The sequence below is a fragment of the Jaculus jaculus genome, chromosome X (genome assembly GCF_020740685.1).
Source record: "Jaculus jaculus isolate mJacJac1 chromosome X, mJacJac1.mat.Y.cur, whole genome shotgun sequence".
In the NCBI taxonomy this organism is placed as follows: domain Eukaryota; kingdom Metazoa; phylum Chordata; class Mammalia; order Rodentia; family Dipodidae; genus Jaculus; species Jaculus jaculus.
In genome coordinates this window covers 64,585,910-64,611,910 of record NC_059125.1, presented here as the reverse complement: position 1 = coordinate 64,611,910, position 26,001 = coordinate 64,585,910, and the positions used below count along the sequence as shown (strand labels likewise).

Here is a 26,001-nt window from a genome sequence, read left to right as displayed (position 1 = left end):
ACCCCTTCACCCACAAAAAGCAGATGCAGAAAGTGTCAAATGCATCTGGAATTTGTTTGTAGTGGCAGGAGGCACTGGTATGCCCATATTTTCTCTCGGTCTGCTTCTTTCTCTGTGTCAGGTAAATAAATAAAATATATTAAATTTTTTTTAAAAAGCTAGGCATGGTGGTACACACCTTTAATCTGAGCACTTGGGAGCCTGTTGTTGGAGGACCCTTGTGAGTTTGAGGTCAGCCTGTGTCTAATTCCAGGTCAGTATGGGCCAGAGGGAAATGCTACCTCAAAAGAAAAATAAATAAATAAAAAAGTAAGTTAATAAGTATAAAATAAAAGAATCTGGATGGAGTGGGCAGTAGTGTAGATCAGAGTGATAACCATGACAGGGCAGTGAGATGCCTTTGGCTACATTTTTTTTTAAAGTTGTTTTTTTTAATTTTTTTATTTATTTATTTGAGAGCGACAGACACAGAGAGAAAGACAGATAGAGGGAGAGAGAGAGAATGGGCGCGCCAGGGCTTCCAGCCTCTGCAAACGAACTCCAGACGCGTGTGCCCCCTTGTGCATCTGGCTAATGTAGGACCTGGGGAACTGAGCCTCGAACCGGGGTCCTTAGGCTTCACAGGCAAGCACTTAACCGCTAAGCCATCTCTCCAGCCCTGGCTACATTTTTAATATTTTAAAAAATAATTCATTTATGAGAGAGAGAAAGACAGGAAGTGGGTGTACCAGGGCCTTCAACCACTGCAAATGAACTCCAGATGCATGTGCCATTCTGTGCATCTGACTTATGTGGGTACTGGGGAGTTGAATCTGGGTCCTTAAGCTTCACAGGCAAGCACCTTAACCACTAAGCCATCTCTCCAGTCCACATTTTGCATACTGAGTTAACTGGACTGGCTGGTGAATTGGAAGTAAGGTAGTAGGAGGAGCCAAGAGCAATCCCTAGGTTTTGGCCTTTTGCATGGACAGTAGTAGTATTTATTGAGAGAGAGAGGATCTGAGAAGAAACAGGTTCTAGAGCGACTGAGGGATTTATGACTAAGTTTTGTACATATGAAACCTGAGGGGCTTACTAGACACCCATGTATCCTTGACACTGTCTGTGTCATTTAAGGCATCAGTTGGGAGTATAGAAAATGACTAGAGAACTACGTCAAGATTCATTCATACAGCCTTTTCTCTCCTTGGCATAATTTTGCTAGAATAGACTCCCAGAAGTAGGATTACTGAGTAAAACAGCATGAACATTTAAAATTCCCTAGTGCATACTGCCAGTTTTTATTTTCAAGGGGTGATATTTATTCAGTGTTAGCAGTCAGCCAGTAACCACGCATCCATTCAGTACTCTTTCCAGCTTGACATACTGTCACTTCTTCCACCTCCCCTTAATTTTTGCTACTACTATAATTGGCAAAAAATGGCCCTTCAGTGTTTTGAATTGTGTGTATCTTTGCTCATTAGGGAGAGTAGACATTTCCCCATATGTTTGCTTCCTGATAGCATTTCTTCCTGTCTGGTTGTGCTTTTCTCATTTCCCCTATTGTACAAGAGTCTTCTCATCACAGATGCAAGGACACAATTGTCTGAGACTCAGCTGAGTTATCCACCTATTCTTGGAAATCTGGAAGCTCCTTCTTTGAGCTTCTTTCACATGCTGCTCTCCCAAGGATGGTCCTTTTCCTGCATTGACTAACTCAGAAATGGACCATGGGTCTTTAAAAACATCTAGTTATGGACTGGAGCTGGAGCTGAATATTAGAGTGCTTGCTAGCATGCATGAGGTATAGCATTTTATCTATTTGAGAGAGAGAGAGGTATATATATCTCCAAGAAACTAACCTTTCTATGAAGGATGAACACTATCTTATGGTGAAAGGTTGGAAAACAGTGTTTCAAGCAAATGGGCCTAGAAACCTAGCAGGGGTTGCTATCCTATTATCTGACAGGGTAGACTTCAGAACAACATTAGTTAAGAAAGATAAGGGAGCTCACTTCATATTGATTAAAGGCACACTTCAACAGGAGGCTATTGCAATCCTAAACATATATGCACCTAACATGGGGGCTCCTAATTTTGTCAAGCAAATGGTGTTAGAACTAAGGTCACAGATAACACCAAACACAGTTGTAGTGGGTGACTTCAACACCCCATTCTCATCAATTGACAGGTCATCACCAAACCAAAACCTTTGGGACCCAATGAAGATAATCCTAATAAGGGAATTTATAGCTTTAGGTGACTATATTAAGAAATTAGAAAGGTCACAAATAACTTAATGCTTCACATTAAGGCCTTGGAAAAAGAAGAACAAGCTAAACAAAAAATCAGTAGGTGGGAAGAAATAATAAATATTTGGGCATAAATTAATGAAATAGAAACCAAAAAAAAAAAAAATCCAAAGAATCAATGAAATGAAGAGTTGGTTCTTTTAAAGGATAAACCCTTAGCAAATCTGACCAAAAGGAAGAGAGAAGAGACACAGATTAATAAAAATTAGAGATGAAAAAGACACTATCACAACAGATACCAGAGAAATTCAAAAAATCATACGGAAAAAAAAATCATACAGACATACTATAAGAACAGGGCTGGAGAGATGGCTTAGCGGTTAAGCGCTTGCCTGTGAAGCCTAAGGACCCCAGTTCGAGGCTCGGTTCCCCAGGTCCCACGTTAGCCAGATGCACAAGGGGGCGCACGCGTCTGGAGTTCGTTTGCAGAGGCTGGAAGCCCTGGCGCGCCCATTCTCTCTCTCTCCCTCTATCTGTCTTTCTCTCTGTGTCTGTCGCGCTCAAATAAATAAATAAATAAAAAATAAATAAAAAAATTAAAAAAAAAGAACATATACTCCACTAAGTTTGAAAATCTGAAATAAATGGATGATTTCCTTGGTATATATGACTTACCAAAACTAAATCAAGATGAGATTAGCCACTTAAATAGACCTATAACTAATATGGAGATATAAGCAGTTATAAAAAACCTCCCAACTAAAAAAAGTCCAGGCACAGACAGATTCACTGGTGAATTTTGCCAGACCTTTATGGAAGAACTAACACCATGCTTCTCAAACTTTTCTGTAAAATAAAAAAGGAAGGAATTCTACCAAGATCTTTCTACAAAGCTAGCATTACCCTAATACTAAAACCAGACAAGGATAGAACAACAACAAAACACTTACAGACCAATCTCCCTCATGAACATAGATGCAAAAATTCTCAACAAAATATTGGCAAACAGAATCCAAGAATATCTAGGAAGATCATTCACCCCAACCAAATAAGCTTTATCCCAGAGATGCAGGGATTGTTCAACATATGCAAATTGATATATATCATATATTATATACATGGACTGAAGGACAAATTCATATGATCATCTCATTAGACACAGAAAAGGCATTCGACAAACTCTAACATCCCTTCATGATAAAAGTCCTACAGAAGCTGAAAATAGAAGGAACATATCTCAACATACTAAAGGCTATTTATGATAAACCTATAGGCAACATAATACTAAATGGAGAAAAACTTGAAGCTTTTCCACTAAAATCAGGAACAAGACAAGGGTGTCCACTGTCCCCACTTTTATTTAATACAGTACTGGAAGTCTTAGCCATAGCAATAAGGCAAGAGACATGCATAAAAGGGATACAAATTGGAAAGGAAGAGATCAAGTTACCATTATTTGCAGATGATATGCTTCTATACATAAGGGACCCTTAAGACTCTTCCAGCCAACTGTTAGTGCTGATAAACACTTATAGCCATGTAGCAGGATACAAGATAAACACACAGAAATCAGTAGCCTTCCTATATGCTAACAACAAACACAAAAAGGATGAAATCAGAGGATCACTCCCATTCACAATCACATAAAAAAGTACCTTGGAATAAACCTAATCAAGGAAGCAAATGATATCTACAGTGAAAACTTTAAAACACTCAAGCGAGAAATTGCAGAAGACACTAGGAAATGGAAAAACATCCCTTGTTCTTGGATCAGAAGAATCAATATTGTGAAAATGGCAATATTACCAAAAGCAATTTACACATTTAATGAAATCCCCATCAAAATTCCAATGGCATTCTTCACAAAAATAAATCCAAAAATTCATTTGGAAGCACAAAAAAAAAAAACCCTCGAATATCTAAAACAATTTTGAGCAACAAACATAAGGCCTGGTATCACCATAACTGATTTTAACCTATGTCATAGCACCATAGTAGCAAAAACAGCATGCTACTGGCACAAAGACAGACATATAGATCAATGGAACAGAATAGAGGACCCAGTAGACTAGCTGACAGAAAGCTGGAAAAAGCTACAGTGTATGCAGTTTGATGGGAGAGAGAGAAATCACCAGTGGAGATGCTCAACAGTGGACACTGCAAGCCTTAAATTTGGCCAGCCAGGCCAAATGAGCCAACGGGTGCAATGGTGCCATGTCTGTTCTGAGGGAAACCAACTGCTCTCTAATTGTACTGGAGGCCAGCTCCATGGGAGGGAATGCATTCCTGATACTGACAACCTACAACAGGGGTAGTCATGAGCCCTAGGGGTGTAACTTTTGCTGCTGTCTGGTTAAATATACATACTATGCTCACCAAACTGCCTGGTAACCAGTTCTCTTAATGTTCATACCCAATATATTAATGCTACTCTCTCCTTTGGTTACAGAAGCTTCTCTTTTCAGATGGCAGTGACCTGGGGATGACTCAGAAGGAACCATAGTGCTGAGAAGAAGTGACAGAGGAGTGCTCAGCACTGAAGTGTCTCACACCTTCCAAGGCTCAGGGTCCTTTGTAGAAGAGGTGGCAGAAAGGATGTAAGAGCCAAAGGAAGGGTAGGACTCCTTACAACGTGCTCTACTTCTTCCATTCTTCTTCTGTTGCTTTCCAACACATTTTCTTCAGACATGAGGTCAATAATTAGGATAGACCACGGTGTATGCCAGTATTAAAGTAATGTACCACCTCTCTCAGCTTAAATTATATTTAAAAAAATATTTTTATTGGGCTGGGCATGGTAGTGCATGCCTTTTATCCCAGCACTTGGGATACTGAGGTGGGAGGATCGATGTGAGTTCGGGGCCAGCCTGAGACTACATAGTGAATTCCAGGTCAGCCTGAGCCAAAGTGAGACCCTACCTTGAAAAACTAAAAATAAAAAATAAAAATATTTTTATTGATTTAAATGCAAAGACAGAGAAAGTGAGTATGGGCACATTAGAGCCTCTTGCCACTGCAAATGAACTCCAGAAGTATTGGCTATTTTGTCCATCTGGCTTTACATACGTACTGGAGAACTGAACCTGGGATGGCAGGCTTTGCAAGCATTCACCTTGAAGTGCTGATCCATTTCCCTGGCCCTATTTTGATTAATTTAATTCATTTATATTTTTTATTTTTGGTTTTTCAAGGTATTGCTGTAGCCCAGACTGACCTTGAATTCACTATGTAGTCTCAGACTGGCCTCAAACATAAGGTGATCCTTCTACCTCTACCACACTTGGTTTTAAATTTATCAATTTAATTTTAATTATTATTATTAATTGGTTTTTGAGGTAGGGTCTCACTCTAGCCTAGGCTGACCTGGAATTTACTATGTAGTGTCAGGGTGGCCTCAAACTCACAGTGATTCTCCTGCCTCTGCCTCCCAAGTGCTGGGATTATAAATGTGTGTCATCTGCCTGGCTTTTAAATTTATTTATTTTAAAATATATATGCATTTTTATTTATTTACTTATTTATTTATTTGCAAGCAGAGATAGATAGAAGAGAGATAGACAGAGAGAAGGGGCACACCAGGGCTTCCAGCCACTGTAAATGGACTCCAGATGCATGCACCACTTTGTTCATCTGGCTTTACATGGGTAATGGGATATCTAACTACGGTTGTAAGGCTCTGAAGGCAGGTGCCTTAACTGCTGATCCATCTCTCCAGCCCTTAAATTTATTTTTAGCTGGTAAATACAAACATAAGATTTATACATAATAGGGCTGTAGAGATGGCCTAGCAGTTATGGCATTTGCCTGCAAAGCCAAAGGATCCAGGTTAGATTTCCCAGTACCCATGTAAGCCAGATGCATAAGGTGGTACATGCATCTGGAGTTCATTTACAGTGGCTGAGGCCCTGCGGCACCCATTCTTTCTCTCTCTTTTTATCTGCCTTTTTCTCTCTCAAATAAATAAAATAAAAATTTTTAAAAATTATAATATGAAGTATAATGTGATATTTAGATGCACATATACATTGCTTCCATGTGTCTTTTTTTAAGACAGTGTCTCCTGTAGCTCAGGCTGGCCTTGAACTATGTAGCCCAGGATGACCTTGAACTTTGTTTTGGTTTTTCGAGGTAAGGTCTCTCTTTATCCCAGGCTGACCTGGAATTCACTCTGTAGCCATAGGGTGGCTTTGAACTCATGGTGATCTTCCTGCTTCTACCTCCCTAGTGCTGGGATTAAGGGCATGCATCACCACACCTGACTTTTTTTATTATTTGGGAATTTTTTTCACTCCCACTATCTTCTTTTGTTCCTCTCCCTATGAACCCCTTTCTTCTTCACAACTAGCTCCACTTCTAGTTTGATGGTTTTTTATGACCTACTGAGTTTAATTAGGGTAGGGGATTATTTACCAGAGAACAGACAATTTATCAGTGGCCACAATAGTAAAGAAAATGTCTTCCCTTCCACCAGCAACCATCAACTGCCAATAATTCCTCAAGGAAGGGTAGGGGCCTCAGGATCTCCTCCACCATCCATCATAGAATGTTGATGGGCCCAGTCTTGTGCAAATGCCCTTTCTTCTGCTCTTTCAGCTTCTACCTTTGGACTGCTAAAATTACTGGTGTTGAAGGAACCCCAGGAGGGGGACCCCACGCTCTGCCCGGATATGGCGACACCCTAAATCACTCACGAGAAGCGGTCTTGATGCAAACTGCAAGAGGATTTTATTCCAAGCGTGCTGGGGCCCACAGTTGTACACCGCACAGGGGTAGAGGACTGCAGAGCCCCGAATGCAGGAACGGGACAGTTTTTATAGGGTTTCTAACAAAGCCTATGCATTAGACCAATCATTTTTTTTTAATATCAGGAGCCTGCAGGGTGCGAGCCAGTCAGTTTGTGTCACCCCATAGTTTCTAAGCCAATTAGTTTAATTTGTTCAAGCCCCTCGTGGACCAATCATTCTCTTATGACCTTGGAGGTCAGCATTTGCGCAGGTCCTTGGGTGGGAGTAGCAGAGTGTGGTATCAGTCTCCTATGACCTTGGTGGTCTGAGGCAGGCTGCTACAGCTTATGGTGCGAGCTACTAAGGCTTACAGTGTGGGCTATTTACAGAAACCAAATAAGTGGTTCACTTCATTACTCATTTCCCATCCTTGAGGGCTATCTCATGCCCTTTTTACCTAGTTTTATATTAGGAGCGGGCTCTGATATAATGAGAAGAGGGATTCTTTACTTGCTTCCAACAGAGAGTAAAGCCTGGAGTTTGAGGTATGCAGGGGCCCGCTTAAGCTCCCTTTGGAGCGTGATAGTATTTCTGGGCTTCTGAATTCTTGGGCCTTTCAGTGTGTGCCTCCACCCTGGTATATGAAGTGCTGGGGATCAAAGGTAGGGCTTTTTTTTTTTTTTTTTTCCTGAGGTGTGGTCTCATTCTAGCCCAGGCAGACCTGGAATTCACTATGAAGTCTAAGGGTGGCCTCGAACTCATGGAGATCCTCTCACCTCAGCCTCTTGAGTGCTGAGATTACAGGTGTGTACCACCACGCCCAGTGGGAAGTACTCTACCAACTGAACTTCATTCCCAACCTTTTCAGTTTTGTATTTGCATGATTCATGCATGCTGTGTGTGATCATATAATCATCCATAATTCTCCATTCTGGCTCGGTGTGGTGCTGCACATCTTTAGACCCAGAACTTGAGAGGCAGAGGTAGGAGGATCACTGTGAGTATGAGGCTAGTCTGGGAGTGAGTCCCAGGTTAGCCTGGGCTAGAGCAAGACTCTACTTTGAGAAAACCAAATTTACTGAAAGAAAACCAAAATTTCTCCCCATTCTATTCTTTTTGGTTCTTTTGTTTTGAAACAGAGCTTCACAATGTTGTCCAGGCTGACTTTGAACCTCTTGGGTTCCAGTAATACTCCTGCTCTGGCCTCCAGTGTAGCTGGAACTACTGGCATGCCCTACTGTGTATAGCCTTTCCATTCTACTTAAAAAACAACAACAGGGTCTCACTTTGTAGTCTAGGCTGGCCTCAAACTCTAATCTCTAATTCACAGCCTTCTTTTTTTTTTAATTTTTATTTATTTGAGAGTGACAGACAGAGAGAGAAAGAGAAAGGGATGGCTTCAGAGTCAGGGTGGTAACTGGCAGCTAACAAGAATGTGAAGCCCACTACTGCTGGTCCCAGGGACAGGGAGAGAGAGGGAATGCGCGCACCAGGGCTTCCAGCCTCTGCAAACGAACTCCAGACACATACGCCCCCTTGTGCATCTGGCTAACGTGGGACCTGGGGAACCGAGCCTCGAACTGGGGTCCTTAGGCTTCACAGGCAAGCGCTCTACCGCTAAGCCATCTCTCCAGCCCATTCACAGCCTTCTTGATTCAACGTTTGAAGTGCTGGAGTTATACATGTTCCACCACACTTGGCTCCATTCTACCTTGGATATTGTGTTGTCTCTAGTTTTGCGCTGTTACATACAATACTGCTACAAACCTCCTTGATGCCTTTTGGTTCTGTATGCACATTTATTCTAGGATCTATCCCCCGCAGTGGAGTTGCTGGGCTGTAAGAGATAGGCATTGTGTTAGTAGCATTCCACAGCTTGGAAGCTCCAGAGATAGAAAGAGAAGTGAGGTAGGGGCCTGCCCTTCCTCCAGGTGCTGAATGAAGTATTTGGGGAGGGAAGGACTCCCTGAGAAGACTACAGAAGTGTGGTTCTTAGGAGACAGCCAGATCTCAGTTAATGAAGGTGTTAAGCAGGCTTTCTGTTTGGGCTATTGGCATATTTATCACCCTTCAGAATTAGGGATCCAATGGGCACTGTTGAATTGGGGATCAAATGGGCACTATTGAAGAGATGGTTTAGAGCCATGTAGAATGAATGCTGAGCAAGGAAGTGACTAGATGGCTTTAGAGTCAGGGTGGTAACTGGCAGCTAACAAGAATGTGAAGCCGGGCTGGAGAGATGGCTTAGCAGTTAAGTGCTTGCCTGTGAAGCCTAAGGACCCCGGTTCGAGGCTCGGTTCCCCAGGTCCCACGTTAGCCAGATGCACAAGGGGGCACATGCGTCTGGAGTTCGTTTGCAGAGGCTGGAAGCCCCGGCGCGCCCATTCTCTCTCTCTCTCCCTCTATCTGTCTGTTGCTCTCAAATAAATAAATAAATAAATAAATTAAAAAAAAAAGAATGTGAAGCCCACTACTGCTGGTCCCAGGGACAGTCCTGCTGATAGCCAGCAACATGAAAGTGGGCATGGGGTGTGCACTGGTCACTACTCTAGTCTAGTACCTAGTGCTTTCTCCACCCAGCACGTAGAAGGAGCTCATCACATAGGTGTTGAATAGAAGAGAATCAGATGAGAGGATGGGAAGGGCGGGCTGGGTGATTATAGGTGCTTAATAGACACTAGAACTATTTTATTCACAGTATTTTATTTTAGTTTTTTTTTATTTTTGTTTTTTCTAAGGAGGGTCTCACTCTAGCCCAGGCTGACCTGGAATTCACTATGTAGTCTCAGGGTGGCCTCAACCTCATGGTGACCTTCCTAATTCTGCCTCCCAAGTGCTGGGATTAAAGGTGTGTGCCACCATGCCTGTCTCAATTCACAGTATTTTATAAAATTTTTTTGTTCTTATTTTTGTTTATTTGAGAGCAGCTGACAGAGAGAGAAAGAGGCAGATAGATAGATAGATAGATAGATAGATAGATAGATAGATAGAATGAGAATGGGCGCGCCAGGGCCTCCAGCCACTGCAAACGAACTGCAGACACATGTGCCCCCTTGTGCATCTGGCTAACGTGGGTCCTGGGGAATTGAGCCTCGAACTGGGGTCCTTAGGCTTCACAAGCAAGTGCTTAACCGCTAAAAAGCCATTTCTCCAGCACAATTCACAGTATTTTATAATAGGCCCATTTAGTCATTTGCATATGTAATATGCCATTTCATTGGAGAAGGTTTGCTAACAGATACTAATGGGGCTTGTGGCCATCAAAGCTCAGTTAAGGTTGCTATCATGTGCCCAAGATGGCAACTATACTTTAAAAATAGATATACACCTAATCAAATGAACTTTAATTGGTCTGGAGTATGGAGTGGGCAAGGTCTATAACAAGGGGAATCAGAAAGAAACAATTTGTCATTGTTTAGCATGTAGTGTTCATAAGAGAAATATGTCTGTGATGAACACAGAAATTATTACCTAGAACCCCCTTGAGGTAGGTCTTGCAGCCTAGCTACTGGTAGTGCTGTCAATGAAGAATATTTTTCTGCTGGCCTCAGGGACAGCCCTGCTGATGGCCAGCTCATCAGCCAGGCTGGAGACACTCAAGTTTGGGTCTCTTGTGGGGTGGTCCAGAGCCAATGCTCCACTGAAACAGGGTATGAAGGTCTGTCTAGTGGCCTAGCATAGAACATGTGAATTTTTTGCAGTGCTGGGGCCCAGGGCTTCTTGTATCCTGGGCAAGTGCACTAACCCTGAGCTACCTCTCAGGCCCTGACAAATCATCTGAATTCTGGAACCCACCACTTAGCTATGAAATGAAGCCAAAACTTTGCCTCTTGGGCATTGCTGCTCTCTGCTTTTGCCAAATCCTGTTTCCTTCCCCTCCCTTCCACAGATGTGGATCCACAGGGCATTCCCTGGAAATATCCACATAGTAAACTCCATCTCAGAAGCCACCTCCCACGGAGCCAACCCATGACAACACCTTCATATAAGAGTCACACTTTCAAATGCCTTCAGGGAATGGAGCTGGCTTAGTTTAACACATCTAGAAGTGTTGAGAACTAGGTAAACTGGAGATATCAGGTCTTGTCAAAGATTTGTTAAAAATGGCTGACAACCTTGTACTGTGGAAATGTGTGAGTCCACTTAGTCTGGAGGCCTCCATGTATGACCTCTGCTTGAAGGGGTACATTTTTTGTCCCTTAAGAGTCATACTACCACCTGCCTTTGGTGATGTTTCAGAGTGCTTCAATATCTAAAAGCATCTCCAACTCCTGGCACAGTTGACAGAATTTCTGACCCTGCCAGATTGAACCCCAGAATGAACTGCAGGGTCCTACTAAGGCAGTCCCTGTCATGTAACCCACCTATAGCCAGCCCCCTTCTGTGGCCCTGGCACCCTCCCTTTGCATGTTTGCTTTATAGATTGTTTGTAGTTCTCTTGTGTCTTTCAGGAAGTGCAGACTGGTGTTATCACAAGCTAGTGCTAAGGCATGGAAAGACAGGGATGGGGGCTACAAGAATTCACCCAGTCAAGAAATCTCCTTTTATTTATTTATTTATTTATTTTTGAGATAGTATCTTGCTATGTAGCTAAGGATGGCCTTGAACCCAGGATCCTCCTGCCTCCGCAAGTATTATAGGTATGTGCTACTATGGCTAGCTTCAAAGGTCATTTTAACAAAGATTTATTTATTTGTTTTTTTATTTATGAGGGGGCAGGAGAGGGAGAGAATAGACATGCAGGTCCTCCAGCTACTGTAAATGAACTCCAGATGTATGCACCACCTTCTGTATCTGCCTTACATGGGTCTTGGGGAATTGAACCTGAGTCCTTTGGCTTTGCAGGCAAGCGCCTTAACCTCTAAGCCATCCCTCCAGACCCAAAGACCATTTTAGATAGGAATTAAGTCCCAAAGACCATTTTAGATAGGAATTAACTTATATATATATATATATATATATATATATATATATATATATATATATATGTGGTCACCATTTGCATGATGGGACCATATACTCTATTTTGAGGGATAGAAGTGATTTGAGTGGTCTGGGATTTTCATTCTTGATCAGTCACTATGGTTCCCCTTGCTGAGTGGCTTTTACTGAGGCAGAGAACAAAGCTGGAAACCACTGGTGCTTACTTCCACATCTGCAGCCCCACATCATGTCTATGAGCAGATAAACTGGAATCTTTGAAATGAAGTCCTTAAATACAAATCACCTGCTCAGATGTATTAAGGCCATGGTTTGACAAACCATGTTTCTGGAAGTTATTGTGGACCACATATTTTTCAGGGCTCTTAGGGTTTGTGAGCACCAAACTCAATTATATGATCCCCAAGTGAAAGAGAGAGAAGACCTGAATAAATGTTCTTCCACTTGCTTTTATTTACTGCATTTTAACAAGACTTTTTATAAAGTCACTATTGTTTGAGACATGGTCTCACTCTTTAGCCCAGGCTAGCCTTGAACTCATGGGAATCTATACCTGCCTCAGCCTTTCAAGTGATGGGATTATAAGTGTGACCCACCATGTTCGGCCAAAATCACTTTTTTTGTTGTTTGTTTTTCAACGTAGGGTCTTGCTCTAGCCCAGGCTGACCTGGAATACACTATGTAGTCTCAGGGTGGCCTCAAACTCATGGTGATCCTCCTACCTCTGCCTACCAAGTGCTGGGATTAAAGGCATGCGCCACCACACCTGGCTTCTAAACCACTATTTTTGGACTGGGACTTTAGTCCAGTGACAAAGTGCTTGCTTGGTATGTGTAATGCCCTGGGGTTGATCCCTAGCATTGCAAAACAACAAAAAGTCACAAATTTTGGAGGCCATGCAGCCAAGAAATGTGTTATTAGTCTTCCAACAGCTCAGTTGTAGATAACACCGGTGTTGTGTGTCATGGTGATAATGGCTGCCTGATTTGCTTTTTGGGGACTCAAAGGACACTTCTATTATTTCTTCACTTGTGCCCAGGTATCCAATGGACAACCTTTTGACATCCAAGGACATCCTGTCTTATGCATTTCTTTAAGACTTCTGTGAATGGCATACTGTGAGTAGGCAAAGTGAGCATGGCTCAGTAATATTTATGTGGCTGGTAACACAAGCTCATGAACTGGACTCATCACTGAATTAGGGCATCACTGTCACAGTGAAAACCAGAGGGTGAATCAGAAAATGATTTTAACAGAAAAAAAGTTTATTTAAGAAGACACAAACAGCTCTAGCTATATAAAGAACACAGTTCAATTGCTGGTAGCAAGCCAGTAATGAATCCTTAAAAAAAAGGTAGAGAAAGAAAAGAAATCCTGTTTGCAATATCACCCCACAGAGGGCTCCCTTCTACTTTGTGTTGGAATCCTACAAAGACTGGGCTAATGCCCTCCTAGAATTTTGAATCCAGAGACACAGTCCCATCACTGGGGGGTGGCCCTATCTCTGCCTTTCAGTATAAAACATTGCTCTGCACATTTCTATCTCCCATTTGTCTTCAGTGCATTGCTAGCCCAGGGAGCACCACCTGTAAGCGCTAACCTAATAAAAATTAGCCCCTGATGCCAAAGTATGGCTGGCCAATCCTCAGTCCTCATCTTTTTGGCCAGCATAGTACTTGTATTTCTTTAGGGCCCAAGGCACAACCCTGCAACTTTCCCTTCCTAATTCTGGAAATCCCAAAGAGAAGGCAGAAAGGAAACATTCCATGGGTTCTTGAAATAAGGACATCCTGAAAGTTACTCATGTCTTTGATTTTTTTTAATTTAAATTTTAGGAACTGGGTATATCCCTGGGCTCAAATGATAGGCATAAAACTAGAGGGCCTGAAAAGTGAACCTGGTGAGCTATTTTTCTTGCTGCAGCACAAGGGCTTATGTTTGAATGACTGAGTCGTCCATGTGCAATTACAGTGCTGCCTCTATAGATATTGGTCTGTCCAGGGGTGTCACAGAGAGTTCTTTTCAATCAGAAGTGTCCAACATTTGGCTACTATAGTCCATATTGGACAAAGAATTGTCTTGGGCCATACATTCAATACTAATGACAACATGAGAAGGAGCCAACACAAGCCAGTGGAAAGAAAGCCTCAAATAACAAGAGGAGTGATACCTCAGAACTCCTGCCATTCTTTTGACATGGCCCTGGACTAGAGAACCAATGAGAACACTGGATGTTGTGCACATGTGCCCCCACACACAAATGTATGTATGATTCATTGGTGTATACAGACCTCACAGCCAGATGGAGAAAACACACACAAGCACACACCCTTTGGGCCACTGGTATCTCCTGATGTGTCACAGTGAGTGTGAGAACGTGAATCTGAGCTCAGACTCCTGAAAGCATGAGGGGTGGAGATAGGAGTGGCATGGAAGGAGAGGTGAAGAAAACAGGAGGAGGTGGTATGTTGAATGCCCACTGGCTGTGGGAATGTGTGAGGCGTCCTTAGGTGCCTATCCTGGAGAAGTAGGGGCTCTGAAGTCAGGGGAAGACTGTGGGCACAACCTACCTCCTGCACTCTATTGGTTCTTTGCTGGGTTCGTGGGCTTTATCTATTGCCAGATCCAAACCACAGTAGGAAACAGACACATGAATGCTGTTTTTAAAACCCGCCTGTGGAAACAGGAGCCTGATGATTCTTCTAGGAAATCACAAACTGGGCTAGAATCTTATGGCCTGTGCTACTAGACTTTTGAATGACAGTGCCCTAAACTTGTGATGGCAGCATGTGATAAGACAGTGTTGCTCAAGGTCGGGTGAGCACTGACAGGACAACAGAACTCAGAAAACTTAGAAACCCATTCTTTTCCACCAGCTTACCCAAAACCTGGGGAAATAGAGGCACACTGAATGACAAGGACATATTCAGAGAAGAGAATGAGGGTTTCTAAGTAAGAAGAGAGGAGAGAGATGGTAAAGAGAGAGAGAGAAAGAGAGAGAGAGAGAGAGAGAGAGAGAGAGAGAGAGGAACTGGCATATGTAGGACCTCTCCACCTGTTCACATGCACGTAGACATCAGATCAGTTAGCTACAGCATTTGACACATGACCCAGTTATTACATGGGGCAAGTCACAGAAATAGCAGCCTGAATGAGGGGTCAGCAAAGTATGACAAGTGGATCAAATCCAGTTTGAATTTTGCATGGCCTATGAGTTAATAGTATGTTTTCTTTCATGTTCTGAGGAGTGTAAAACACACATATGAACAGTCACAGCAAGGAAGAATATACTGCAGACCCACAAAGCCTAAAACAGTTACTCTCTGGCCCTTTGCCAAAAAAAAAAAAAAAAGTTTATCAATCCCTGATACAGGTGATGGCAAAAATACTAGTTTCTGGTGAAAGAAGCCTCTGAGCATGCTTGAGAAGGGAAACTAGAGGAGGTCCAGGAGAAATTAAGGAACAATAGAAAGAACTATAAATATTGCTCAATATGATTATAACAGCCCTCAAGGTGCAATGCTTTGCAAGTCCATGGAACAGTGAAGTGTGCATGGACTATGGAAAGAGGCCCAAGAATAACTAAAGCAAGGGCACACTAAGGTACATTCAGGCAACAAATGTTCTGGAAAACAGGCTAAATGTAGAGATCAACAGTGACTAGGAAACTATTATTGTCTGATACGATAGAGATGGAATTTGAGCCCAGGGATTGGCAAAATGTCAAGCCAGCTGAAGTTTCTAGAAAATAATGGAGTAGCTCATGAGCATCTGAAGATTTCTCAAAAAGATTAGGAAGGGAAGATTATAGTAAATTCTAGAAAAGCTAATGTTGGTTTGCCCTACTTTAAATAAACACCGAGTACAAAAATTCATACTAAAACTTAGGGACTTTAAGGAATGATGATAAGAAGAGTCTTGGTTTTTTTCAAAAGAAGTCCTTAGAAGACTCCCTTACATAGAGAAGCTTTCCTACTAAAAATGAAAATTGATCTATAAAAATCCATTTTTTTTTCACACAGCCTTTAGGGAAAACATCCATTATACAAAGTAGAGCACAGATACTGAATGTGGAAGGAAACAAAGGTTCTAAACTAAAAATCAGACTTATCTTTGGATTCATGAACTAAAGAACTTTGAGCATGTTCCCTTAAAGCAGATATGCAGAATATATATATATATATATATATATATATATATATATATATATATATATAAAATTTTTTTCCATTGAAATACCTGGGAAATTCATGAGTCATTAAAGATGAAGCCAGCTACGGATCTTCTATAAATGTAGTGCTTCAAATGACAAAACACTCTGCCAGGGGCAGAAGCCATGGAATTGAGGCTTGGCCCTGAATCACGACTCAGTTTGTGACCCTAGGTAAGCCATTTGACCTTTCTGGGCCTCAATTTCCTCATCCATGAAATGAAAGAGGTTGGTCCCTTTCAGTTCTAACATTCTTTGACTATAGATAAATATAGAAACAAGATAAATACAACAATTTGGAAATAAGAAAATTTCCCCCAAAGTAAGCTTTGGAGTCAGTAGAAAAACGTAGCAATGAAATATAATAAAAAGAATAAAAATTTAACTACTAGCCAGAGTAAATATAGCTCATTTAAAAAGTAATGAAAAGGTTTGTAATTTACAATTGATCAGGATACATCAAAACATACATATTGGTATTTCTTCACCATCGTACATATGGAGGAAGGAGCAGGTTTAAGGTGACTGGTACAATGAGCACAATGCCGCGTTTGCATGCATAACATTTTATAAAATTCAACATTTATAAAAGCTCAACACCACATAAGGAATAAGTTTATATAAAGCTTGGTATTACAAAGAGGCTGAAAAGGGTTAATTGGTTGTTCTGGTTCAGTTTTTGTTTGGGGGTTTGTTGCTATCAAATTCTACACTTTAGGCAGAATCTCAAAATCAAGTATACTTCTGCCAGAGCCCTCCTGGAGAACAGCCATCATAGGGAGGAAAAATTACTTAAGGACCAGCAATACTAAAAAACCCAACAATCCTCCCTCCCTCTGTCTTACTTGTGAATTACAAAAACAAAACAAAAGAACAACAACAACAAAACAGGCCAGATATTCTGGTTAAGTCAAATCAAAGGCTTTGCAGTTGAACAAGTCGATTCAATTTGATAATTTCTTAAAATTAAAAATAATGCATGCTTGATCAAGATGATGATAATCCATCTCTTGGCTAGAGACTGGTAACTTTAATGACAGCCAAAACAGAGGGAAAGGTTGGGATTTCTTGGAGAGACATGGCTCTAGTGATTTGGGTGACTGATGGAATAATCTACCTCTCTCTCTCCTTCTCTCTCTCTCCAGGGAAGCTACTGCTGTTTCTAGTTCTAGGACCACTGGCCTAGATTTGGGGCTTTACTGAACAAAACTAAATACTTATTTCACATAATCTATCATGCAATTTTTTGCTAAAATTATTAAAGTGCCTCAAATATGTGTCTATTACCATTTACAATTCTAGTCCTCTACACATCTATTTCAAAATATTCTAAGACTTGGATTACTTCATATCATTTTAAAATAATTATACTATTTGCTGCCTTTCAACAAAGACACTTTTTTTGTACGTTTCTACTCTCTTGTCCTTTTAAATCCTTACTATCTTTGTCACTTATAGTTGAAACACATGCAAAGGCGTTGAAGGTACTGGAAGCTCTGGTTTAAATATGGTCTCATTCTTACATCAAGCTGAAGTCATAGCACATAACAGAGATAATATGGTGGGGGGGGGAGCAGAGGTCTGTGTTTAATAAGTTGTATCACCAATAAATTTAGTAATCATCACCAATACTGGACGACTAACATCAGAGACATGGATTGGACAGTTTTGCCTTTCACAAATAGGACACACTTTCACAAACTCCTTAAACCTTTGTGTTCTTTTACCCAAATGGTAATATTAATTTCATTTACACAAATATGTTAATGTACAATATGAATGACTGATTTAGGCCTTCTCAAAGGCTTTTCTATAGCCTTTGATGAGACGTCCTTAGTAGTAATCATATAGAATAGTATGGGGTATCCAGATAATTTAATTGCCCATCAGCTACTAAATACGGTGATTCCAGGAGACAAAGATATTTCTATACTCTAAGTTAGCTTTCAGGGAATCTGGCCATTCCAGGGTGAAAAATATATGTCTACAACTAGTTGATGCCTAACATTCTACTAGTAGAACTTCATTCCTTTGGCTTAAGGCTTTTCCCCTGTTAAAATGCAAACAACCCTCAGAAGAGGTAGCATTAAGCCTCATTATCTCAAAGTAAATGAGTTTATCCCTTTCCTGAGAGCATTTTTTCTTAGAGAAGGAGAACAAAGTAGGAGGCACTGAGGAGAGTTGGTGCTGGGCCACAAGGACCAGGGAGAACAGAACAGAAAGAAGACAGAGGATTGAAGGGATAGACCTCCAACTCACTCACTGTTTTGTTGAAGGGCTGTGCCCATGGTGTGTCTACTGAACTGGGTGCTAATCTGCCATGTGGAGCAGGTTACTTAGAAATCAACTATGTTTTCAGGTAATACTGAAGATTCTTTAATGGCTAGGCATATAAAGGTTTCTGACAATGAATGGAACAATAGCAAGAACATTTGGCACAACAACAGATAGGAAGTTACCATCCTATCCAAGAACCATAACTGGAAGAAGAGCAACTGATACTAATTTACAAAGTGCAAATCACAGGACCAGGACAAGGGTAAGGCACTTGCAGGGCCCTGAGAGTGGGCATCTCCTTAAATTTTGCACCCTTGGCACTTCGATAGCCTCACCCTAGTCTTGGCCCTGGCAAATCATATTAAAGTAAAAGCTCACCATTTTGTCAGACTTGGCAAACATAGAAGGCAGAAGCAGTGGGGAACAGAGTACTGAGCACACAATTGGCTTTTTCCTGACTGGTTCAGGGATGAAGTAGGGGGGCAGGCACATGGGCAGATCTACTGAGGGTGGCATGTACATAGAAACTGAAATTGGATATATGTTGTCTAGATAAAGTAGACATCAGACAAAATGCTTGTTGGTGGGGAGTAGGGACTTGAAGACTCTCCTGTCTTTGCACATTCAAGATCATTTCTCAAGATCAGCTGGTCATCATGTGGACATTAAGCTCATGTGAAGGAGCTGACTGTCCTTGTCCTGTGGCCTTGCCTTCTTCATGACTGAGCTGTTGGTTTAGGTGTGCAGTTCATGGTTATTGGGGCTGAGGGACAAGTTGGAGCATACTGGGAGGCCCAGGTGGCCCAAGCAGTACACACCAGCAGAGCCAACTTATTCTCTACCATACACATCTAAAGCACAACATGTAATGAATATCCAGCAAGTGCAAATCACTTACGATACCCATTAACTGTCTCTTTAGGGGATGGCTTCCTCTACCCTTGACTGGACTGAAGCCACTTTAGCACAGCCACTTACTACTGGTTGGAATTGGAGGGAAATCATGGGATACAAATGACTTGAAGTAGAAGCTGACCTGGGGCCAATTTCATTTTCCACCAACATTTTGTATCTTCTACCTCTAGAGATAACTCTCATCCTTACTTGTACTAGTATGGTGGTAGTAGTAGTTTCCTGAGAAGGACTTTCCACCCTGTCCTCCAGCTGTGGTAGGCAACACACATTATGCTAAGTTCTGGGGGTGAGAGTGTTGGTATTATGATATTAAGGACAGGAGAAAGGTTGGGTATTAGGAGTAGGAAAGATAGTTCATGTTATGCTAATTAATGACTAGTAGAATTCATTTACAATTTGATTCCTTGTTTGGTACTCATTCCACCTGCTTTCACAAAAGATTGAATGAATATTCCTAGTCCTAAATATTCTCCATGATGGTCTGCTTCAAATCCTCTTCTGACAATGGGACACAAACTGGGAATTTGAAGCTCATAGTGATTATGCAGAAGATGCTCTAAAACTTCCACACATACAGAGTTTTGTTGAAGAAAACAAGAATTTAGGTGATTGGAAAACACCAAGGTGTCAGAAAATTCAGCTTCAGAATCTTTTGGGAGAACTTCCAGAGGTAGCAAGGTGGAAGGGCTAGAAGGAACAAACAAGTTTCCAGAGAAATCAGAAAAAGTAAATGAGTCCCATATTCCCGTACTTTAGAGTTCTGTTATGCGAAATGGTTCCCAAGGAGCAGGCCCTGGCAGCCTTTTGCTCTAATTAGGTAAAATCACAAAGCACTTCTTTATTTCCCTACAGAGGGAAATGTCTTCATTTTTTGGAATTCTGATTTGGGGATGATAAACATTAACATTCATATATAAACCAAATCTAAGAATTAATCTTATTTTATTTCAGGCAAAACTTACAGCACTTGGTTAAGACCTTCAAACCAAATAGTTCAAAAATAGCTGAGACTTCCCGAGCTTTGTATTATTTTAAGTGGCTTCTTTCTAGATCAAAAAGGGGGGAGGGAGGGCAGGAGGGAGAGAGAGAGAGAAGTACTTGTTGCATGGGAGTTGGTGAGCCTAGCCTATTTTCACTAGTCTATAATTCAGAACAGGACCAACCAAAGGGCTAGGCCTAGGGCTTCTACTTGAGAAGCCCAAGTCTTTTCAGTACTAAACATGTTTTCTTTTAGCTGCTCTGTCTGGTTGGAGTGTGGGTAGTTAAGGTAAGAGCTTGCTTCCCATTGGTGAGGAATGTGACCTATCAAAATTGAGAGCTGCTTGTCTCTAGAATCTCTGGAACTTTTACTACATTCTCCAGATTGACCAAGGGATCTATCAGGTTAAGTCATGTAGGAAGAAGGGGTCAGGGGATACTTTTTGTGCAGCAGGCTTCAATTTCATTTAACTTTTCTTTTGGCCTCTTAGGACCAGCAGATGATTTTCCCAACACTGGTCAGCATGTTTTCGTTGTTTAGTGCTTTGCCTATTTTGTCCCCAGACCTTCAGAAATCAGACATATGTAAATCAGATGAATCACTGCTTTTGCTTTGTTTACAAAATTGAGTTGACAAGAATGGTTTGTGCCAATTAGCTTTGGAGGGGAAAGTGTCATGATGATTGATCTGGAACTCTTTCAGCATTCCATTTACCCTAGTTACTATACTGTTCCTCCAGCATGGTTAACTGAAAGTTAGTCAAACAGCAGAACATACATAGAAAAAGGTAGCCCTTTTTGTATTATGGGCCATAGCAACTTGAAAAGCTGCCTTTTAGATTTGGGGTGGAGCCTTTTAGTCTACAAGTTCTTAGTTTGTGGAACAGAGTCAGAATTCCTTTAAACAAAACCCAAACAACCACAAAGCACCATTTCAATTGAATGGTGTGAGGCAAGATGCTGTTACTTTCTCTATGCCTGGAGCCTTTGATGATGCTGATCTTTCATCTAATTACTTCCTGTAACGAATGTTACGTGCAAATGAAACAAGAGTACTTGGAGTTCAGCATGAGCTGGGCACATATCCCGGCTACCCATGCTGACAGATACTTGAAGGATCTCAAGGTGCACATGCGAGTTATCTTGGCTAGATGTGAGTGAATAAATGCCCCATTCACTCACAAGCTTGGTTCATCCAATGCCACCCAAGTCCTGACCTTTTCTAGCTAATGGGGGGAATCCTAAAAAATTATTAAAACTCATCACCCTGATCTCCGCATAGACAATCGAACTGAAAAAGGCATGAAGTTTTGGGATTGAGTCACATTCATAGTTTGCACCACAAAAGCCATCCAATCAACCCCATGCTGAAGTTAAGTGTACACCTGCGAAACTCTTGCTGGAGGAGAGTCACACTGTGATTGAGGAGGCCTCAGTGTCTTTCTGTATCTGTACACAGGGCTGTCAAAGCCCCCTCCCCAAAGGACAGTGGATAATTAGCAATAGAAATGGCACCCTATGCCCCCACCCCTGGTTTAGCAGCTCCCAATCTGCTCTCCCATTGTGCCTCTCTCAGTGACAGGAGCTCATGGACAAAGCAGTTGGGACATTGAAAAGGTGGCACACACACCCTTGCATCTGAGAATTTCTTTAGTGCACACCACTGGGGGACAATAAGGAGGACTTTGATAGTCAGTCATGGCAAGGGAGGAAGCATGAAAGTGGGGACTGTCTGAAGCTGATTCAAGTGCCCAGTGATCTCAGCTCTAGTTATGCTGGCCTCTCTACCATCCAGAGTGTGAGTAAATGTCAAAGAAATGTAGGCTATTTTGTTACTCCCACAATTCCTTTCTAAAACCCTTTGTCTTGCTCCTTCTCTACTGAAGTCTAGTAAGTAGACCCTGATGTGGAAAACAGGGCTATTAGGTACTGGGGTTATCGGTGACTTCGTAGTCTTTTGAAAACTGTGCAATAATTCTTCGAGCCAGTGGATTAGTGGTCTTCAGCAGCTCTGCCGCTGAGGGACGGGATCTGGGAGTTGTCTTGCTTCCCTTCTTCTGGAGCAAGGCCTTGAAATCATCATTTCTGCCAGCATCTAGGCTGGCACTGCCACTTGGCGCTGTGGTGGCAGCAGACTCACTGATGGGAGAATCATCTGTGTTCTTCATTGGCGAGTGGGAACTGGGTCTGCTGCCTGTGAAGCCCTCCCCAGGCTCCTTCCAGCCCAGCAACTTTCTTTTTGACCTAAACAAGAGAGAGTCTAGCCTTAGTGAATTTGGGGAATAGGCAGTTAGCAAAGAAAGCTTCTGGCTAGGGATGTGATGGAGAACATGAATATGGCAATCTTGTAAACATCATTAACTGACTTTCTCTCTCAGCTTTAAACCCCTAGAGCCCCTGTCCTCCACATGCCTTTCATTGCCCACAACTGGAGTTACTTGGTCTGTGCCTGAAAGCTCAGTCCTGCCCAGGCTTAAAGATAAATTTGTGGAGTCAAGGTCAATAGTTCAGAGACAGAATCAGGACATCTAGGAGGAGTTTAGTCCTGTTCTGAACTGGTACTCCAGTTCTGATAGCTGGCCTCTTAGATCCAGGTTCCTTGTCACTAAGCCCCTGCCTCATGCCTCTGAGCCCCATCTATTCATCCTCCCTCTACCTAAATCCCCACTATCATTATGGTGTTCAGCATCCTAAGTCACTCCTTGATGGGATTTTTGTTGTATAAAGAATTCTGTAAAGGGTTAAATGTCTCTGACTGTAGACAGAGCTGTGAGAGGGCAGATGGAGCCACAATAGGCTAAGCAGTTGCTAGGAGACAAGGGGCCTCTCTCTAAGCACCTGGTCTTCCCCTCCCCAGTTCTCCCTCCCTCCTCTTTACTCAAAGACGTCAGTGAATTTGAGATGTGAGGCCCTGAACTGTGTTCATATATGTGGGCATCTGGAATTAATCACCAGTTGCAATTCTAATACCTGCTTGGAGGTAGAAGTTTTTCCTTAAGTAGAAAAAGGGAAGGCAATTGCAATTACCATGAGGGAAAAATGATTCAAACCTGTGTATCACAGTAAATAAATCTTCAGTTGTACGTGAAGCCACAAATACGTCATCATCCTCTTCTGCAATCCATTCAGCTGTTTTATCACTGATTAAACTTTTCTCTTTGGTGCTTGGTTCCACAGAACTCCCTAGGCATAAGAACCAGCAAGAATGACGTTTACCATAATAGATAGGACCAAGCACATTCGATTTCATATTACTTCACTTGCTGATTAGAGCAACTCCGGATGGGCAACAGGGTAGAGATTTTTTGTTTGTTTGGTTGGCTTCTTGAGATAGGGACTCGAGGTAGGCTGTCCTGGAATTCACTACGTAGTCTCAGGCTGGCCTCAAACTCATAGCCATCATCCTACCACAGCCTCCTGAATGCTGGGATTAAAGGGGTGTGTCACCACTCTGGTGGTGGGGAGATAGAAAGATGAGAGATAGAGTGGGTACACTAGGGCCTCCAGCCACTACAAATGAACTCTAGCTGCATATGCCACTTTGGGCATCTGGCTTTACCATGGGTACTGGGGAATTAAACTCAGGTTGTTAGGCTTTGCAGGCAAGTGCCTTAACCACTGAGCAATCTCTCCAGCCCCAGGGTAGAGAGTTTTCTTTTTGGTTTTTTGAGGTAGGGTCTCATTCTAGCCCAGGCTGGCCTTGAACTCACAGCAATCCTTCCTACCTCTGCCTCCTGAGTGCTGGATTAAAGGTATGTGCTACCACGCTCAGCCAGGGTAGAGATTTTTTTTTTTTTTTTTTTGGTTTTTCAAGGTAGGGTCTCACTCTAGCCCAGGCTGACCTGGAATTCACTCTGTAGTCTCAGGGTGGCCTTGAACTCACAGCAATCCTACCTCTGCCTCCCAAGTGCTGGGATTAAAGGCATGCGCCACCACGCCGGGCCCCAGGGTACAGATTTTTAATGTCATCATGTTTCAGAGTAGTAACATGAAGTTCAAAAGGTTAGTGATTTGCCTTATGGTAAAGACTGGTCCAGGTCCCTGTTTTTAATGGGCCCAGCAAATGGTTTAGGCATTCTCTTATTTCCTTATTTATTTCTGTGTTTATTTTTATTTATTTATTTGAGAGAGTGAAAGAGGAAGAGAGAGAGAAAGAGAGGGAGAGAATGGGCGCTCCAGGGCCTCCAGCCACTGCAAACGAACTCCAGATGCATGTGCCCCCTTGTGCATCTGGCTTACGTGGGTCCTGGAGAATCGAACTGGGATCCTGTGGCTTTGCGGGCAAGTGCCTTAACCGCTAAGCCATCGCTCCAGCCCATGTGTTTATTTTTTTTTTAAATTACATTTATTTAAGAGAGGCAGAGTGTACCACACCAGGGCCTCTTGCTACTGCAAAAGAACTCTAGACACATGTGCTACATTATGTGTCTTGCTTTGTGCAGGTACTGGGAAATCAAAACCTAGGCCTGCAGGCTTTGCAAGCAAGCACCTTTAACCACTGAGCCTTCTCCCCAGCCTTTGTCTGTTTATTTTATTATTTATTCTATTTTCTTTGGTTTTTTGAGGTAGGGTTTCACTCTAGTCCAAACTGACCTAGAATTCACTATGTAATCTTATGGTGGCCTTGAACTCTGCCTCCCAAGTGCTGGGATTAAAGGCATATGGCACCACATCTGGATCTGTTTATTTATTTATTTATTTTTTGATGCTGGGGTTGGAACCCAAGATCCTGTACATGCTAGACAAGCTTTCCGTCACTGAGCTACATCCTTAGCTCCTCTTGTTTCAAATTCATTATTTTTTTAAAAAAATCAAGCAGCTGAGAACAACATAAAGCAATATTCTTACCCAGTAGATGGGAAGGGGACCTGTATGATTATGAGGGAACCAGTGGAAGCATATTTGAAAAATAATCCATGGCTTTGTTTTATCTGCTTGTTTTAATCATAGTGATTAACATAATGAAAGTCCAAATCAACTTAAAGAAGTTCATAATATTTTGATGTTTGGTGTTAAGGGTTTGAAAGGATGAGATATATGGACAAACCTTTCGGTCATTAAGTAAAGTAATCTAATCACAAATAAGATAACTGTACAATTCCACTTATATGAAATTATCCAGAATAGTCAAATTCATAGACCAAAAAGTAACAAAGTGGTCACCAGGGCTCAGGGGGAGGAGGAAACACAGAATTGCTGGAGAGGTATAGATTTTCATTTTTGTAAGATTAAAGGAGTTCTGGCGGTGAATTATGCAATAACATGAATGTACTTAAAGAATAATGAATTGTGTGCTTGGGAGGCTGAAGAAGGAAAATTGTGAATTTGAGGCTAGCTTGGGCTATATATTGAAACTTTGTCTCAAAAAGGGGGGTGAGGGCTGTTGAAATGGCTTAGCAGTGGTTAAGGCACTTAACTCAAAGCCTAAGGACCCAGGTTCTATTCTCCAGTTACGTAAAGCCAGATGCCACAAGGTGGCACATGCATATGGAGTTTGTTTGGAGTGGCTAGAGGCCCTGGTGCACCCATTTTCTCTTTCTCTCTGCCTTTCTCTCTCTTTTAAATAAATAAATAAAATATTTTTAACTGGCAAACGTTATGTATATTTTACAATTTAAAAACCTACAGGAAGCTGGGTATGGTGGTGCATGGTTTTAATCCCAGCACTCGGGAGGCAGAGGTAGGAGGAGCACTGAGAGTTTGAGGCCACCCTGAGAGTACATAG

The 26,001-nt window shown here is 41.9% G+C and overlaps 1 protein-coding gene across 2 annotated transcripts in view; it reads right to left on the bottom strand.

The window, feature by feature from the left end:
• Window positions 1-16,499: 16,499 nt before the first annotated feature.
• The window catches only part of Nhsl2 (NHS like 2), an 87,821-nt gene continuing 78,319 nt past the window's right edge, over window positions 16,500-26,001 (bottom strand). For both annotated transcript variants that reach the window (XM_045141084.1, XM_045141085.1), the window contains 2 exons: window positions 23,327-23,459; window positions 16,500-22,520 (listed from right to left, as the gene is read on the bottom strand). In XM_045141084.1, coding sequence (XP_044997019.1) covers window positions 22,199-22,520; window positions 23,327-23,459 — 455 coding nt within the window. In that variant the 3' untranslated portion in view covers window positions 16,500-22,198. The remainder of the gene's footprint in view (window positions 22,521-23,326; window positions 23,460-26,001) is intronic.